This window comes from Elgaria multicarinata, chromosome 10 (genome assembly GCF_023053635.1).
Source record: "Elgaria multicarinata webbii isolate HBS135686 ecotype San Diego chromosome 10, rElgMul1.1.pri, whole genome shotgun sequence".
In the NCBI taxonomy this organism is placed as follows: Eukaryota; Metazoa; Chordata; class Lepidosauria; order Squamata; family Anguidae; genus Elgaria; species Elgaria multicarinata.
This window is the reverse complement of record NC_086180.1, coordinates 68,774,472-68,794,575: the sequence shown is the minus strand read 5'-3', so window position 1 is coordinate 68,794,575 and position 20,104 is coordinate 68,774,472. Positions and strand designations below refer to the sequence as shown.

The 20,104-nt window shown below is 38.0% G+C and overlaps 1 protein-coding gene across 2 annotated transcripts in view; it reads right to left on the bottom strand.

Annotated features, from left to right (window-relative positions):
• The window catches only part of VEGFC (vascular endothelial growth factor C), a 60,312-nt gene that overhangs the window by 22,832 nt on the left and 17,376 nt on the right, over positions 1–20,104 (bottom strand). For both annotated transcript variants that reach the window (XM_063135152.1, XM_063135151.1), the window contains exon 2: positions 1,932–2,154. In XM_063135152.1, coding sequence (XP_062991222.1) covers positions 1,932–2,154 — 223 coding nt within the window. The remainder of the gene's footprint in view (positions 1–1,931; positions 2,155–20,104) is intronic.

Below are 20,104 nucleotides of genomic sequence, written 5' to 3'. Positions count from 1 at the left end.
TGCGCTCCAGGTACAAAGTTTGGTGAACCATTGTTTGCATGGTCACCAAAGTGCATTGAGGAAGCAATTTGTCCCATTGAGTAAGATGTCATGTAGCATTTTTGCAATGATGGAAAGTAGAGGAAAGATGTATAAAAGGAAGTCCTAAGAAGCAATATAAAAGTTAGGGTCCAACAATGTCTGGAGGGTCACATGTTTCCCACTCCTGCCGTAATTAGATCCAATATATACTAGATCATTCCATAAGAGGTGGAAACTTGTCCCACAATCTCAGCACTTCTTAAAAGAAACAAACTACACTGGAAAATGCAAGGACAATCACAAGAAACAAACATGTAAAGAAAAAGATTAACCCTGTTTAGAGGAAACACTAAGCCACAATGGTTAAGCATTTTTCTCTAAACATTATGGCTTGGTGTGTCTTGTGAACCATGTCTTACTGTGTTGTTTGAACCATTCCTAACCATAGTGGCTACATAACCATGGTTTAAACATGCTCACTAACCATTTACTGCCAAAGGGTTAGTGGCCTAACCATGGCTTAGTGCGTTGTCTGAACAGGCCCAGTATCTAATAACAGCTAGAAATTAAAAGAAAAAGGAAGCTCCTTGACTAAAAGAGGACATGAGGGTGGGGCTTAGAGAACTCACTGAAGAGCAATTTTAGTCAGAATAGAACTGAGTGGGAAGACTTGGTTTGCACCATCACCACAGACCACTGTGTCTTATTGGCTGCAATGGGTTGCAGCATCTGTGGATGCCAGGTTACCAATCCAAGCTCCTGCCACCTTTGCTGGGTGCAACTTCTTGTATCATCTGAACCCAGTGAGGGTGGCTTGTTGGGGTGGTTAACAAACCACACACAATCCTACAACAGGCCATGGGTTCTGAGTGGTTTGTTAATCATCCCAAGAAGCCACTCTTGCTAGGTTTGGATGATACAAGTTGCACCCAGCAAAGTAATTATGCAAATCAGCCAGCATGTGACTGGCATGACAGGGTGATTAACAAGCCACTGTGGTTTGTTCACCACCCTGTGATCGTGCGAACTGGGCTGTCTCTCAAAGTATGTATGAAGGAGATAACCTTTCCTGATGAGGGGGTGGGGGTGGGCATTGAGTACGAGCTGCTGGTCTTGTGGTATAGGAACTTCCAAAATGGTGCTTTGCTGAAGTACAGAACCCATATATGTGCCTGCACAGAGACTACAAAAAGAACAGGACCAGAATGAAAGTATCACAGAACCAGGCAGGCCTATTTCTAGCCAAACATTACTTATTGGTCATTTTCTACAAGCAAGCTATCCCTGCTCCCAAAGTGGAATGGGATGCTATATCCTGCTCCTAGACTAGGTAGAAGATTAACAATTAATTAGATCTACCCAGAGGTTGCATCAGTAGACAGAATTGTCAAATCACATGGGTCATGACTTTTAGATAACAATGATGGACAACTGCTTTTTTGTATCAGCTCCTATTTCTCCCTAGCTGTCTGATATAAACAATTTGTAAGACAAAGTGCCAAAATATGCATAAGACATTAACCTACATTTCTTTTAAATTCTGTCAGCTTTTTCCTTGCTTAAACTCCCCACCCACCCCCGCATCCCTTGCCTTTGGCTAGGTTGTTTATCCTAGCCCTGCAAATGACCATACTTGATCTAAACTGGGAGGCATCCAGATATATTGCCCCAATATATCCATATTTATCTCAGTAAGTTTAAAATATAGCTCAAAAATGCTCTAAATGTTTACAGTATTTCTTTTTATTAGGGAAGTTTGGAATTCTGAATATATGCTAAATCATGCCTTAGTATAATATGTCTTAGCAATTTTGTTCAGTGCTTATACTTTAAAATATATTTGACAGAACTGATATATTCTTGCATTTTGATTTATAGCACTTGGTAGACATTAAATTTCCAACACTTACTTTTCAAGATCTCTGCACTGTAATGTGCTGCAGCAAATTTTATTGGATTTGAATCTTCTGATCTTGCATCGAAGCTGGACTGTTCCCTATTGTGTTGCCAGCTCCCTTTTCTCAACTGACACTTGAACATTTTCCAGTATTCTGGATAAAGTACTGTCATGAGTTCATCTACACTGGAAACAGACCGCAACTGTTCTTCCAACTCTTTACTTGCATGAGTCTGCTAAAGAAATATGCAAAAATAATTACTTTTCACATTACAGAAAAGCTGATGAATATTAATTAGATGATCTACTACATTTAAGTAAGATAAAACTATTCCACTATGGAAAAAAGTCTTCAGGTTAAGGTGATCTATACTTTTACATTCTCAGGTCCTTATGATTGCCTTGACATACATGTTTACAGAAGCAAAGATGATTTTGTCCACTTAATCTCATTACTGACCCAAACAAAATGCCTGCTCGGTCATGGATACAGAAACACTAACACCAAAACTAGTTTTTAGGCAAACATGAATAAACTACAAACACAGAGTTTCTTCTATTCCCTTAAACTGCATTTGGATGAACACTTACTTGGAAACAAATTCAATGAACTCAGCCTGCATAGGATCAGGCTAAGAGGTTTGAATTGCCTTTTAAACTTCCTTGCACTATTTATGTGCATGTGAGATCACTGTTAATGTAGAATTGGTAATAGAATGGGAAAACTCAACCTTTAAGGAGTTCAGGTGGGATTTGTAGGATTATCCATTTATCTTCACAACAACCCTGTGGGGTAGATTACATTTCAAGATAGTGACTGGCCCAAAACCACTCAGTGAGCTTCAAGGCTAAACCAAGACTAAACCCAGGTCTCCATCATCTGTCAATGGCATTACACAATTAGTGGCAATCCTGCAACTTGGGTGCCACATGTCACAGACAGTAGAATGTGTTTCTGTTCCTGACAAAAGCAGAAGAGGTGATGAACTTGGTATTGGGAGATAGCTAGTCCTACACTCCTGTTTCTTTGGCACTACATTGCTGCCTGCTCTCTGACTCAGCCAGCTAGAGAAAAAAATCAGGCTAAAACACAGACTGCTGCATATTTAAGTGTGCAGTGAAATTACACAATCTCATTCTTTAGATTTAACTTGTGGAACACTTGACAAAAGCTTGGATAAAGGCTACCTCTTCTCTGTTATGTCATGCTTGCTATAACATCTGTGACTCATGTGAAATGAGAATCAGAGCATCTTACTCATATACTTGCTTCTATGGAGGTATATTCCCAGTCGCAACACCAAAAGACCCTGAACCAGAACACTTTCTTTATTTTTAATATTCAGTTGTAAGTCCAGATGTGAATACAATTGTGAGTGCTTCAGGGGTGATATGCCCTGTTCCTCCATGTGTGGTTCCTGTACTGGGCATATCTATAATAACCCTCAACATATAGATATGAATGATTATTATTATTAAGGATGCTCTGGAAACAATTGAAGAGCTATTGATTCTCCCAATAGTAAAAGTAATGCTGACAACCTTTTGATATCTACTATCAAGTGATGCAGGCTGCTGTGAGTTGAAATAGAATTGGACAATTTTCTGTAGTAACAGAATATATAGTTGCAGTAAAAGGTTTGATTGTAATCAAATTGTGATGTACTGTAATACTGACCATCAACTTTTTAACATACTGAGATAGAAGATATACTACACTTATAAGCAAAGATTGTTCTCCTCTTACTATTACCGTATTTCTTCGATTGTAAGACACCATCGATTGTAAGATGCACACTAATTTCAGTACCACCAACAGAAAAAAAACCCTAAGAAACACCCGCGATTCTAAGATGCACCCCATTTTTAGAGATGTTTATATGGGGAAAAAAGTGTGTGTTAGAATCGAAGAAATAGGGTAACTACAGACACTTGAAATAAAAAAAGCACTTTAATAACAATAACATGTACTTTGTTTTCTAAGTAAAAGTAGTTACAGAATCCAGTACAAAAGTAGTTACTTCTGAGTAAACATACATAGGGTTTCACTATATCAAACATTTCACTCTCTAACCTGTATCTCTAAAATATTAGCAGCAGAGGGCATGTCTAGCCCTAAGGGTGTGGAGGGGGGAGGATCTCGTGATATGCTGATTGCGAGATCCTCCCCCTGGATTCACACTCAGCGTGCAATGTCCGGGGAGGAAGCAGGGGCGTTGTGGCCACCATATTTTTTTTGGAAGCGGTTGGGACGGTCATGCAAGAGTGAGGCCCCGCTCCAACAAAAAAGTAAGGGGGAAAAAACCTCCTCCCTCAAAATCGCCCCCCAACCCCCCTCCCTGCCATCCCAGGGGTAGCAAAATTGCTGCCACCCCCACCTCTGATGGGCATGATTGCATGAAAAAACAACAACACGTGAGACAGAACTGGCCACTATGCTATATAATTGCCACCTTATGTCAATTACATAATTATTTTGGAGATCAGCCACTACGCGATGTTACATTTCAACCCATGTAAACATGTCCACTGAAGTCAAGGTCTTCAGCATTTCTGTGTAATTATTTGTTCTAAACGTACATTAAAAAGGAAATGCAACAGAACAATCACCTCAGTTCTCCTCATGCAACATGAGCCCTTGCACTTATAAAAATCCCATTTTATATGAACAGGGAGGTATGTGTACTGATATTTAATTATAAGATGTTAGTGTTCACACCAGTGCCTAAAATACATGAAAATGTAACATGGGCATCTGTTACTGAAAGAAGATGCAAAGGTTGGCCCAGAGGCTACATACATTATTGCTTCCATATGTCATTTTTATACATCTTAAACTGACTAATGTGCACACCTGCATCTTTTAAAAGTAGCATAGCGTATGCTGGAGTATAGCTTCTCTCCCCCTCTCCCCGCTCCCTCTCTATATGGAGAGAGAGAAGATATGCTCCAGGTTTCTTCCTATGCTGGTTTTAAAAGACACAAGTGTGTATCTTACATATATAATACAAAAGAATGAAGTAGTTTCACATTATGAAGGAAAAACTAGGACAGAACTAATCTATAATATTAGAAGAGGATGTGTGTCTGTCTGTCCGTCCATCCATCCATCAGTGCCATGGCGACAAGATCATGACATCTAGACACCTGAAATTTAGCATGCATACTAAGGGGACCCTAGGGGTGTGTACTTCAGGATTATTTTGTTTTTAAACATCTTCAGCCATTAAGGGCAGACATCCCTAACCAGCACATAGCTTTGCACTTCACATGGTTTGAACCCACAGGAGATGAGTAAACCAGGGGAAATAGTTATATGCCTGCCCCCTCTCCCCTGTGGTGGGACTTAGGGAAATGAAATGGACGCCCCTCAACTTTAGAAGTTATAGGGGTGCATCTTGGCAGGGGCTGTGGCAGTGGGCATGCCTTCAGTCAGACGGGGTGGGGACAATGTGTCCAACACTGACAGCTGTATACATTTGCTTCAAGACTTTACTATATCTAACTAAGGACTATTCCAACCTGTGTTTAGCTTGGTCTGGTTCACTAGTGATTAATATAAACTGAAACTCATTTCTTGAAATCATGGTTAGAGAAAACAAGAGTCATAAGGCACTAAAAACTGACAATTATTTTGTGGCACAAGAATCTACTTTGTTAGAAGCATAAAATATTATCCTTAATTGGCAGATACATACATATATATCAACCTTCTCCAACCTGGTAGATACATATATATGTATGTATCTGCCAATTAAGGATAATATTTTATGCTTCTAACAAAGTATTTCCAGATATTTTGAACTACAACTCCAATCAACCCCAAGAAACACAGCCAATTGCCAGCGGTGAATGGACTTGTAGCCAAAAGTATTTGGCAGGCACCAGGTTGGGGAATACTGATACATAAATACCTATGCACTAATGAGTGAGTGTGTATGGCAGATTCAGCAATGTTGAAGGGTTAACCCTAACCCTATCAAATGAAATATAAACGGTGGCACTTCTATCAAATATCTACAGAAAACCCACATTTATACAAGAAAAGAACTGAGATCTAATCACAACCACACTGGTGCCACTAACTTTCTTGTTCTGATTTAGGGCTAGCTCTCCTTATGCAATCCTTACATGCCACAAAATGATGGTATTTATTTAAAATAACATAACATAAACATACTTATGGTGTAGAGAATAATACAAAAATACACACATTATCAAACCTTTTATACCATTATTGTATAAAGAGTGACTAATCTTCGAGTTAGGATTAGTGCCAAAGAACTGTGAGTGGAAGGACAATAACTTTAATTAACTGCTGCAATTATCCTGTCTATGCGTAATATGTCAGTGATAAATTCAAAATCACATTCTCCTAATAACAGAAGATAAAAAATGCCTGTATCTACTGTAAGATCATAATCATCATAAGTAATGTTTCTTTAAGGATTGCCAGGATATTTGAAATTTAGAACAGCGCTACCAAACATGCATGAATTCTACTGATGTATTTTCCCCATCTCTAACTTTGCTCTTCATTCAATCTATTCATTTTTCAAAGCCTATTCTGCGTTCAGTAGTGTTGGAAATGGGTTTTATGTTTTCTTCCAGATTCATTTTTGAAGGTACATTATCATTCCCCACTTCACTTGAAATCTTTTGAGTTACGTCATTCACATTCCAAAATACTTGCATATATCTTATTCAATTAAAACGTCACTATTAACCCATACTGAAATTTGATCAATATATATTTTCCTTCTTATACTAAATTTCCTGATTGCTTCCTTTTTACTGTATTTGTAGATATTCATAAAATCAAAATTTGAAACTATCATTACCTCTCAGGTTTATCTGGAGGGGACTTGAGAGAGGAATTTTCAATGGCCATGCCCAGACTCTGGAATTCCTTTCCAAGGAAAGCTAATCTAATTTCCTCATTGATGGCCTTCAGTCAAAAGGAAAATACCTTTTTATTTAGTCAGGTTTGTGGGATTTTAACTGGTATTAGCCAACGACTACTCTATTTGGTTTTAATGCTTTTCTTCTCTATAATTTTCAGTACATAATTTATTCAAGTGACCTGATATATAGTTTGCAACATTATACCCACTTACCTGGGAATAAGTCTCACTGAACTCAATGGCGTGTACTACTGCTCAATGGGCCTTACTTCTGATGGGCCTATACTAGAAATGCATAGGATTGCACTGATAAAACTCCCAAATTCCTTCAAAGAAATTTCAGTCATATATGACATTCTTTATTTTGTCTTGAGATGATAGTGTTACAATGCAGACTGAGATACTTAGCAATGTTTAGGATCAAATGTAGGCTGTGCCTGCATCCTACTTTATACAGGACAGTCCTCTATCTCAGTGGTCTTCAACTGATCCAGCCAAGATCCACCTCAGACTTTCAACTGGCAACATGAGACCCACTTCCACAATTGGCCAACATGGTGGCAACAGCTTTGCCATGACCATCTGGACTGATCTTGCAGCCCATTTTTGTGTTGTGACCCACCAGTTCAAGACCGCTGCTCTGTCTAAAATGCTGCCAGAGGACTGTTCTCTAGTTTGAAACCATCCTCTACTTGAAGGGCTGTCCAGTATAAGTCTGGTTAAAGATAAAGAACCATTAGAAGGGAGCACTATGCCTTGAAGTTGGCCATCAACAGCAGAACAAGCAAAATACACAGGCTATCTAATCAAAGTCTTATACACTACGGAGAGATGTATTTCTATTTAAGTATTGACAATCATTTCTATACATGTACACTAGCATATGCAAATGTTATGCAAACTAATGACCTCTTCTTTGGTGATGCATTTCCTCTTTTTGACAATTCATACGAGGCCACCCTAGACATAAGCTACTTCAAATACAAGAAAGCAAGTTTAAGTAATTGAAGACTGCAGAGATCAGATAATTGTAGGGTGGGGATATATATTCAATATATGTATTGTTAGAATAAAAACCCTCAAAAAAAGATTGCTTACTGAAATAAACGTTCTTGTGTTTGTCTAACCTAACAGTAAAATGTACTGTAACTATCATATATATTTTCATTGTGACTTTTTTCTTTAAGTTATTCCCGGTGTCTGTCATTATTAATTCTAAAGGTCGAAATACTTAATATTTGGCTGACTGTATAGTGCATAATTGATGGTGTGACATGCAATAATAAAATTTAATACATTTACAATTGTTATAGTTGTCAGCACATTTCATTTTCAAGTATGTGCTGACAGAATTTTTAATCAAAAAATGATGTGTATAATTCTTTACGTTGATAATTTATTTATATGCAGGACAAGTTGGCTAACTGAAATGTATTAAGATGACCTAGAAACACAGGGATATATTAAATAAGGAAAGAATACAAGAAACCCCCCCCCCCGAATATTTTAAAAGAAAATATATGTGGCAGTGAGACCCGCAACAAAATACATTCCCAGCCCCTGTTCCTATTCAGAGCACCATCAAAGGTGGAAGAGGGAGCTTTCAGGAGCAGCAACGCTAGGCAAAATTGCTATAGTTTGCAGCATAGGCCGTTTCTACACCTGCCTTTTCCCCCCCGGGATCATCATGGAAACATCCCTGTGCATCCAAATGTCACACAGGGGATCCCGGGAGTGGGCAGGGACGATCCCTCTATTTTCCTAGGCATAGAAAGGGCCTTAATGATATAGAGAGAGGAGCAGTGGTGAAGCAGGAGCGGAGGAGTGCTACAGCCAGTTCCATTGAAATGCATGGAAACCTCACTAAATATTTCAGGGAGATATGTTTTTAAATTCATGGCATACTTCACCCAAATGCCCTTTTCCTAGAGAGCTATCAGAAGTTGAAACAGGCAATTTCCTTCTGTTCCTCCCTTTCTCCTTCTTTCCTATCAACCACCCTCAGCATTCCATCAGTCCTGGAAGCTATTGATCATTGATCCTTGTTGGGCCACTTGAAGTTTGAATTTAAAAAAAAGATTTCTTCTTTTAATACACAAACAAATATACTTCTGCTTGCCTGAGGAGTCCCCCAAGTATGCAGAAACTGCCACCATATTTGTGGATTGCCCTGTTTCATTGTCAAGCTAATAAGCACTGGAACAGCTAAGTTAGGTATTAGAAGAACCGATAATGATAATATTTCAATGCTAAATGTTTGTTCATTAACAGTTTTATAACAATGCTATCATTTATTAACAATGCTACAATTTTTGGTGATAACAAAACTTTACATTAAATATCCCAAAAGTGTGTTAACAGTCTTGAAACATATGTTTGTGAGTTCTTTCGGAAACAGGCAGATGTTTATGACATTGCCATAAGGGTCCAGTACAAACTTGTACAGTAGGTGCATGTAGTCCAGCCACAGAGTCCTGCCAATAGGAAACAGATTTGTGGTAGAGGATACATGTATGTAGAGCAGAGCATGCAAGAGGAGAGACAGGAATACAACAGGACTGAATCTTCCCTTAGGGGAGGGGCCATAGCTCAATGATAGATTACAAATTCAATCCCTAGCATCTCCAGGTAGGGCTGGAGAAATCCTTGCCTGAAATCCTTGAGAGCCACTGCCAGACAGTTTTAACAATACTAGGCTAGATGGACCAATGATCTGACTCACTATATGCGAACTTCCTATGTTTCTATCCTATATACTAATGGTGCACTAATTATTTGAGTACTGATCCTTCTGTAGTGGAAATGGCACCATCCACTCACAACATGGAGGCATCTGCAGGCAGTGACGTGGGGCGGAAATCTTCCTGCAGAAAAAAAAATCCAAAATGGAAAATATTCCAGTGCTTTATTTTTCCACAGAACATTTTCCATTTCATAAATTCATTAATAAAAATAATACAATATTAGGTAAGCTTGGCAGTTTCAAAGTTGCAATTAATGTTTTTCAGCAAATATGTGAGAAAATACATACTGTATATGTCATTGATATTCATATATGACTCAGGCCTTAGCTAGACCTAAGGTTTATCCCGGGATCGTCCCGGGGTCGTCCCTGCCTGCTCCCGGGATCCCCTGAGTGTGATTTACGTGAACAGGGATGGCCCTGGGACGATCCCGGGATAAATCTTAGGTCTAGCTAAGGCCTCAGTGTTAAATGTAACTAATAAATAGTGATAGCAAAATTGAAGGTGCCCCAGCAACCTTAGTGGAAAGGATGTGAACTCTATGGAAACTGATGAGTGGTTTACCATATCATGCACAATGCTTTCTGTTGCTAAAATTATTTAGCTTGTTAACAGTTTTCAGTACCTTTGGGTTTTTTCCATGTAAATGTAAACAATATAAGAGAAGTACATGCTATTGTTTTTATTTTTTATTTTTGTTTTATAAGTATTCCAACTTAAACATCTACATAATATAAAAATTAAACCACAGGAATGTGTTCTAATTTCCCCCTCAAATATTTCATGTCAAATACTTGTAGTATATTGGGACAAAAAATTAACATGCGATGCTTTTTTTGGAAGCTTTCTTTACTGAATAAAAGTTTTAAAACTGGCTAAATTAGATCTTTTTATGGCAGGGATGGCCAACTAGTGGCCCTCCATATGTTTTGGCTTATGGCTCCTACCAGCCCTAGCCAGCAGTGAGGAATGATGAAAATTGCAGGCCAAAACTCTAGGAAGGCCAGCCCCTCCTTGCTCTAGGGCATCAGAAAATTTTCCAATGCAAACTGAAATGTTTCCTATGCAAATGAACTTAATTTGAAGGAATCTAAAATTTTCTCATTCAAAATTTCCCAGAAAACACATATCACTGCCTGAAGGCTCAGGAGAAACCCCAGGTATTCGGAAATATGAAAAACAAAACAAAAACAAAACCTTTAGAAAAGGAAAATAATGGGGAGCGAGACCCAAGAGGACAGAGCATGTTATGTGGACAAACAATGGTGAATGACCACTGGGAGAAAAACAGAAATGGGGTGGGGGAGAGAATGGAATGGAGTATACTATAAGAGAGTATAGCTGGCTGGTGGGAATCCTGAACAGGCAGATTGTACACCTCAACAATTATTTTCAGGTTCCACTTGTTATGTAATTATCATAATACTGCCTGATATTTTATACTAATATAGAAAATATTACTTCATCGAGTTTGACACCACTATTTTCCATTTACTGATGCCAGTAAAATCTGTATTATACTAACTGAAATCTGAATCAGGCTCCCTATTGATCTATTATTTTTTCTTTTCCTGTCCTTTCCTATGGTGTGGTGGGCACTGGGGAGACCATATTTAGAGAAAATGAAAAGGTGACTCCAGCATAAAATAGAAAGTTGAAAATGGAGGGAGAACCATAAAGTAAACAGATAACGTTTCAGCTTCATTACATTAAAAACACACACAAAACCAGGACATTTTTAAATTTAGAAAGAATAGAAACAGGCATGAAAAAACACAAAATGAGTTGGCAACTGCAGAAGAAGGGTTCCAGGTGGTAATAAGGTGATAATAATAATATCACAGAAAAAACAGTATGATGTAAACCACAAAAATCTTTTTAAATTAAAGAAGAAAAGAAGATAAAGAAGTAAGATTGCTACGTTCTAATCCTATGGTCAGGGTAGTTCGCATTTCTTTGAAAGGTTTATTTACTCTGTATATTATATATCTAAAGAGTTATCATGTTTGCAGATGTAAACAATGATAGCAAACAGATTAGGGGCACAAACGTGGAGTAGCAAGCTGATTCTATGTTCCTCACACGCGCCAGCAATTGCAGGCAGAAAGCCAAGTCTCTTGCTAACGTCAGTTCATTCTTCTGCATACTTGCTTAATATTGACTTTTTAGCAGCTATTGACATTTTCTCCTGGAGATTTTTGATCCCAATGGTTGGGCTCAAGCATCAATTTCTTAGCAATTGTTTGGTCCAATGTATAGGAGTAGTATTATGGAAGTCATGCTTTTGAGTGAACACCTCAGTACAACATAGCAAAACATACAAGTAACTACAATTTCTGGGGCATAAATGCGAGATTCAGCTTCCAAGTGTATATTCATATATAGTTGGACAGACAACCATAATAGCAATAGCAGCAGCAGAAGAATGGCAAATATTCAGAGGCAAGAACATAAGTTTTTGGAAAATGTTCCTAAGTGTATACTCCAATGTGCAAAATCATGCGTAAGATTGGCAATGTCCTTCAGTGGCCAGCAATAACATCTATCCTCACAGAAGCAGATTCATGCACAGTGGTGGTGTAATGCAAATACACCTTATTATATTGTCTCCTGGGAATTATATTTCTCTGCACCTGTCATGGCTAAAATCCATGTGGAATTTCAAATTCATTCTCCCCCCACCCCTGCTCCCGCCCCACTAATACACAACACAGCATGAAGACAAGGTTTCAGAACTGGATGGGGAACAGCAGCCACATCGAAAGTTTGCAAATATTAAAACGGAGAGTATTTACTCAAAACAAAAAAAAAATATTTACCAAATAAAAATGCTGTGTGGTTGGGTGGTCTGGTCATGAAGTTCACAGCAATCATTGAGAGTTCCCTCAAGAGCAAAGGTTACATATTAGATAACTTCTGTGAATGTACATTCAAAACAGGCGGTTTTGTAGTTCTTATTAACCCCCTTAGACTGCAATCCTATAAATCCTACCTGAGAGTAAACCCAACTGAATTCAGTAGAACTTAGTTCTGAGTAGGCATGCATAAGATTGCACACTTAGAAAGCAAGCCTATGGCCAGCATCTGGGAGGCCAAAGGATTGTTCAGTTTATTGGCTCCAAGGTCAGAGCCAGTAAACTGAACTCAGAGCCAGTAAACTGAGCATCCCTGCCCCCCACCCATAACTGATGCAGAGAGAACCATGCTGGCTACCTCACTCACAAACCTGAGCACAGAGATGGGGGAAAGGGGCGGTCCTAGGGATGAGGACGGGACCAGGGAAAGTGCCTTACACAGCTTCCTATGCTTGCCCAAGCCTCCTTCCCTCTGATTCTCTCCCTGCTCCAGCAGCCCTGCATTAGGATACTTGGCAGCCTCCAACTTCGGGGGCAGCCATCTGTCAACATAGGATTGTGCCCGTTCTGTGTTATATGTTTAAAGGGAGAGGCATGTGCTGAAGGAAAAGTGGGGCTGCACTGCTACCTCTGATATCATGTAGCTCCCATCCCTGTCCCCCAGTATCAACATGTTGAGTAAAGACATCTGAATCAGAGAAGCCTACCTGAGCTGGAACCTGATGTGATGGGGGTTCCATGTCATACAGGAGCCTATGGGCTCATCTACACCAAGCAGGATATTCCACTATGAAAGCGATACAAAAGCGGTATATAAAAGGCAGGAGCGACGCTACTGCTTTATAGTGATATTGAAGTGCACTGCAGGTTCTACACCACTGCCTTAAGTGCACTGACAACTGTTAGGGCCCATGACACAGCTACACCAAGCAGGATATAACACTATGAAAGCAGTATGAAAGCAGTATATGATATGTGTCATGGGCCCCAACAGTTGTCAGTGCACTTCAATACCACTATAAAGCAGTAGGGTGGCTCCTGCCTTTTATATACCACTTTCATACTGGAATATCTGCTTGGTGTAGATGAGCCCTCTGCACATAAAGAGCTATACATACATCTACAAATCAGCCTAGGCAGACTGAAGCTATTTTTCTGCATCTGATCATAAATCCCAGAGAAGAAACAATAGGGGAAATCACACTCGATTTGTAACCAAACACTATGAGCTGGACAAATTCATATTCCACACTAGATAACAGTGAACCTTTACAAGATCTTTCCTTTTCAGCGCTCTTGCTGGGATGGGGGTTATGCATCTTCTCAGAGATCCTTGCTTGTCTAGTCAGTGACAGAGCATGGCTGTGCTCTTGCTACTGCAGTCAGAGGACAATCGATGGTTAGAGCAGAGTTCTTTCTGGCTTAGGAAGCATCTAATCTAACAATTCAATAGCACACACTCCCCTTTTAAATGTTATGAAAAAATAAACTGTAAATGTTAAGAAAAAATATGAAGGTGATAATATATTAATTTCAGCATGCCAAAGAGCTACCACCAGTCAAAGTTAACTACAAGTTTGAAACTGCCCATTTTGACAAGTACTGTATTCCTTCATTATGAATTTTATGAAACAATAGAGCATTAGAAATGGAAAGTTTTCTGTGGCAAAATATGTCAGTGGAAAAATTTCCATTACAGAATTTTTTTAACCCACATCACTGTCCAAACCCACTCATAATTGAAATCTCCTCTATATGTATTTTTTTTTATTTATTTATTTATTTATTTATTTATTTATTTATTTTGCCCAATAGCCAAAGCTCTCTGGGCGGTTTATATGTACCTGATGGTCTTCTTACTTATCAATAAAGTTCCTACTGATTCACTTGCTGGTTGGGCAAAATGCCTTGAGGGGATAAGATGGAAGAATTTTAATTACTTGACAGATGTTGGCATTCATAAATTTAATGGCTCAGTGTTAAATGAAATGGGACCCTGTGTTCTTTATCAATTAAAATGTTAGCTAACACACACTAGTATTCCATTTTGATTATGGCGACAGTCCTATTTACTGTAGAATATTTGAATATAATTCTGCTGTTAATTTAAAGGCCTATATCTCAAATGAGTGCTGTTTCATAATCGTGTTATGCTGCTCTGGTTTCCCAGTGCTCTTTATTAACCAAACTGAATTTTGACAATGTTGGATGTTTTTATGATGGAATCAATTATGTATGTAAACTCATCTCAATTCATATCATTGTTTATAATATGATACAGATTAATAAGCAACATTCTTTTTCTGACAAGTGTTTAAATGTTATTAATTAGAATGTTGATTAAACAGAAGTAAACTACAGCACAAATATTTAATAAAAGACAACAGAAACTATGTGAACTAGTCATATGTAAAGAGCAATTCTTGAGGAAAAATAATAAGTTACATGCAATAGTGATACAAGGCAAATGCTGGACTTTATTACAAAACAAATGACTTAATGCCACATGGCATGAATTCAGAACTATTAAACAATCCTTATACAGATTACAGATCTGAACATTAATACTAATTGGAAGACCACCTACCTAGTCATGTTGTCTATTCTATTGAATATTTCATTTTTAAACATACTAGGCCATGTAGAAAAAGTCCACATAAAAGATTTTCAAGTCAACACATGGGGCAGTTCAAAATACAGTAGAACAATGAGTCAATAATAACACAATCAATTGATCAACATTACTTCAAATGTTAGTGTATTAATAATAATTCAACAAATAGTCAGTGGGACTGTAAAGGCATATGGTGATAAACCACCAAGCATACAGATTTGTAAGAGGGCATTTTGCTTGCTTTGTGTGTTAAACATCCATGCCTCCAGAATGATAATTTGGGCTGCACAGGCATGCGGAATGTATTTTAAATTATCAAAATTGGTCCAGTCATAAGTTGTGTGTTTTTAGGCTGCATTTCACAGTCCATTTAGAATGGAGGCACTATTCTCAACTTCAATTAGTAACAAAGACTTCTGCATGAAAATCCAGCACTCTGTCCACTAAATAACCTATGCAGCAGAATTTTTGTCAGCAATGCAATAAAAATAAATTCCTATACATTTTTTTTAAAAAAATGACTATGATTCTAGAGCTTCAGTATTGAAGATTTCTAGCCAGGTCACACAGTATGCTAAATTCTAATGTTTGTTTCCAGAAAAATATGAAAAATCGAGCTAATAGATGCATTTCCCACTAACTGCTCTTTTTTTAAAAAAATATATATTAACAAATATACCTTCAAAAGATTACAAATACAAACAAAAATATCCAAATATAGATATGCTGAGAAAATACAAACGCATAACTGCATAATTTTGTTCAAAATGTGCTAAATTAACAAACAGAGAATGTTTAGTTCATTATATCCAAAAATGCAATACCATTTTTGAATTCAGAAAACAAATAATTCAGTCTGTGGAAATTCATATGTTTCATATCTATATATCTCAGTTTACTTGCTTTATTTAGAACTCATTTCATTTCTTGCAGAAGTTTAATTTTACACATAGAGAAGAGCAGTGGCAAGGAGAAAGGCAAGGTAAGTCATAGGCAGTAGAGTTACATTGTTAGGGGGAAGTGAACAGAGGTCATACTGATAGCACCATGTACGCAAATGGGCACAGAAGCTCCATCCTTCATAGTTTGGAGGTGCTCTTGGCCCCAGCCCTATCACTTGAGGCATAGGTGGACTCAGTGGCATGGAGCATTTTTTTATCAGTTTAGGCTTAATATACCAACTACGCCCTTATCTGGACAGAGATAGCCTAGCTACAGTCATCCATGCTCTAATAACCTCTCATCTGGATTACTGCAATGCGTTATACGTGGGTCTGCCTTTGAAAATGGTCCAGAAACTTCAGCTGGTCTGAAACATGTCAGTGAGATTGTTAACAGGGACTGGCCAACGTGATTATATCATGCTAGTACTTTTCCAGCTGTATTAATAACTAGTCCAAGTCTGGACCTGATTCAAAGTGCTGGTATTAACATTCAGAGCCCTAAACAGCTTTTAAGGTTATCTGAAGATTGTCTTCTCCCATATGTACCCACCTGGACCCTCAGATCATCTTCATTGCTCATTCTCTGGGAGTCCATGCCAAAGGAAGTGAGGCAGGTAGCTACCAGGAAGAGGGCCTTTTCTGCTGTGGCATCCTTGCTGTTGAATGAGCTCCCTAGAGAGGTGCCTATGTTGTTTGTAAACAAAGCAAATAACTGTTCTAAACCATGGTTTTATCTGTTGTACATTTGGAACAAACCATGATTTGGCATAATGTCTAAACTGATCTAAAAAGTTTTTTATTTTAATACAAAACTTGAGTTTCTCAGGATTTTGTACAAATTGCCAGATTTTGTAATATATACTAACACAAGCATGCAGCCATGTTAATAGCAAGAAGTCTTATCTGAACCTCAGAATGCTAGTGGTTGATATAACCTTCCCAAATTCATCTAATCCCTTTAAAGGCTTACATTATTTGCAACTTCATAAGATATTATGTTGATTTTCCACATGTCAGGCCTGAAATATGTACTTTTCAAGTTATAACCTTGAGTAACCTTAAATTTCCCTTCCTTTTATAAATAAATATTCCATTGCAATATATTAAACAAATCAAACCGCTGCTTATACATTCACTCTAATAATTTTTATCAGATGATGAAAAGGAGAAAACTTCTTTTAATGTAGCCAGCCTTAATGCCCACAAAATCTGAGATAAGCTAAATCATACAAATGTATAGTGGAACATTTACAACATAATTGATTTACAGCAAAGGACAGCAGAAAGGGAAGGAGGATGAGTTCCAACAATGAACCCTCTAATCATGAACACTGTTCTACATCCTGTGTTTGAGACACAGAGGAAAGTAGCAGGAAAGCACCCTTGATGTAGCTAGCTTTTTTCTGTAATCCCTTGGAAGATTTCACTTCTATTTTCAACAAACTGCAATTACTTATTTTTTCTAAACCAAGAACTACGGTTAGTATTAACTATGATTTAAGAAAACAAATTTGAATTGTAAACCATGGTCTGTCATGGGATTGTTTTGTCCCATAGACATTCCCTGGCACTTCCATTTGAATAACACCCTGCATTTGTTTGAATAGACTTTCTATGCCCTTTTTCCCAAACTTATTTATTTATTCTCAATATTAATATATCCCCAAATAACAGAAATATGCCAAACTGTCTCAGTGAGCTTATTTTGATAAGTGAATGCATTTCAAATATAATGAAAAGGAAGCAAAACACAATATGGCACACAAACTTATAACTGGGGGCATGTCTACACCAGCCCTATATCCTGGGATCGTCCCGGAATTGTTCCTGTGCATCCAAATGCCACACAGGGGATCCTGGGAGCAGGCAGGGATGATCCCTCCATTTTCCTGGGATAACCCTTAGGTGTAGAAAGGGCCTTAGTTTGCCGGAATTAAACATTTTCAAGTTCAAAATATCTTTCTTTAATAGCCTGTGCTAGCGGTGGGAAACCTGTGGGCATGACCATTGGCCATGCTGACCTGGAGAGCCAAAGATTCCCAACCCCTGTCTCTGGCTATTAAAACTGCAGTATTTCCCTTTCCACAGCAATTAAATACAGTTATAACTCAATATATTTTGAAACTGGTCTCTATTAAGAAGAAAACTGAGTTGATTCAACTAGTATATTAGATTATGCCATCTGTCCCATGACATTCACTTGGCATACATAATAATTTCAGGACTTCTATCAGCCATGGCAGCTATGAAATGCCAGGATTTATGATGATGGGTGCCACAATAATAATGTCTGTAGTAAAGGTTATATACCACACTTAGTGTCTCATTTTAAGTCATAGCTGGAGTAGTCTAATAGTTAAGGCCCTACGAGATGGAAGACCCTGCTTCAAAACACAGGATAGCCATAAAAGTGCAGGATGTCCTTCATCATATGTCTCAGTTTGTAATATGGAAAAATAAACTGATCTACCTTACACGACTTTTGCAAGTTTATTGAGATAATGGGCCTGTTTAGAAGACACCTTAAACCCTGCTGAAGGCTTTTGGTTATGCAGAAGGGTTTAAGGTGTCTTCTGCAATATGTTTTGCTAAACCCTGCTCACTCACTAACCACAGTCATCTGCAGCAGGGTTAGGGGCTCTAACAATGGCTTAAAGTGTTGTCTGCAACAGCATGGCTTGTGTTTAGTGCTAACCCCAGAGAACCACAGTTTCGCTAACCACAGAGCCCCAAGTGTCATTTGAACAGGTCCAATGTATGTGAGGAGCTTTGAGCACTTAAGAGAAAACACTACATAAATGGTAAGATCAGGTGCAGTGCCTGTATGCAGGGATTCCCAAGGGGCTCAATAGAGCCCTGTTGCCTGGGCTGGCTACCCACCAACACATACACAAAGCCACTGCAGGAAATGGGAGGTCCACTGATATATTCCTATGAAGTCTTCAATTTCTTTGCCATGCAAATTATTTATGCTGAACAGCATGGATAACTTGCACAGTACAGAGCAAGAGGGAGGTCTAGATCAATACTGGTGTGCAGGAACATCCTATTCCCTGCAATGGTCTTGGTGCATATGGAGAGGATTATTATTATTATTATTATTATTATTATTATTATTATTATTATTATTATTTATATAGCACAGCTTTATATACCTGTTCTTAGAAATGATTGGGCCATAAGTACAATTATTGTTTGGGATTTTTTTAAAAAAGAACAACATGAAATAGATAACCAGAGAAAAGCATTTTCAAATGGGTTTTAAAATGTGCAATACAAAAAACACATAACTCTTATGCACTTCTCAGAAGGATCCCAATCAGTAGAGGCTAGTGGCTACAATTTCCATGGGGTTATGAATCAATTCTGGGTTTCAGTCATGACCAGCCAGAACTCTAAAGGAGCTATCCAAGGTGCTGAACCTTATCCCCAAAATAGATCCAACACCTTGGATATAATTCCCTTATTGTTCTGGCTGATTTTATTTATTTATTACATTTTTATACTGCCCGATAGCTGAAGCTCTCTGGGCGGTTCACAAAAATTAAAACCATGAAAAGCATAAAAACAACCAACAATTTAAAAGCACGAATACAAAATACAATATAAAAAGCACAACCAGGATTAAAACCTATCAAAATCAGAGCCATCAGCCTCCACTGGGCCTGATGTTTGGCTGTATGACCATGTTTGTATCTGTGATGTCCCTTCCTGCTGTGCTTGTGAATATCTTTCCAAATTAGGTAAAGTTGTAAGCCAAAAAAAATTCGCAATGCAGAATTTAAGAGATCAATTACAGTGCCAGACCATTATTATTTTCACTATAACTAAATGAGAATGGAATGTTTCATATAGACAGCTAACCTTCCTTTCATTAAATAATGTTAAATATCCTAAAGGACAAAGAAAAGATTCCTAAACAATATTGTAGAAGAATGGGGAGAGACAAGAGGAAAAATCACTACAGAATATCTGAGGGATTAATTTTAAGTCGGAGAAGACATAGAGTTATTAAAGAAGTATGGCTAGGTTTGATGTAATAAACTAAGGCCTTAGAAAGACCTACCATTTAGCCTGCAACAGAGGAGGGAAGATCCCACAATGTGTTTATCGCGAGATCACTCC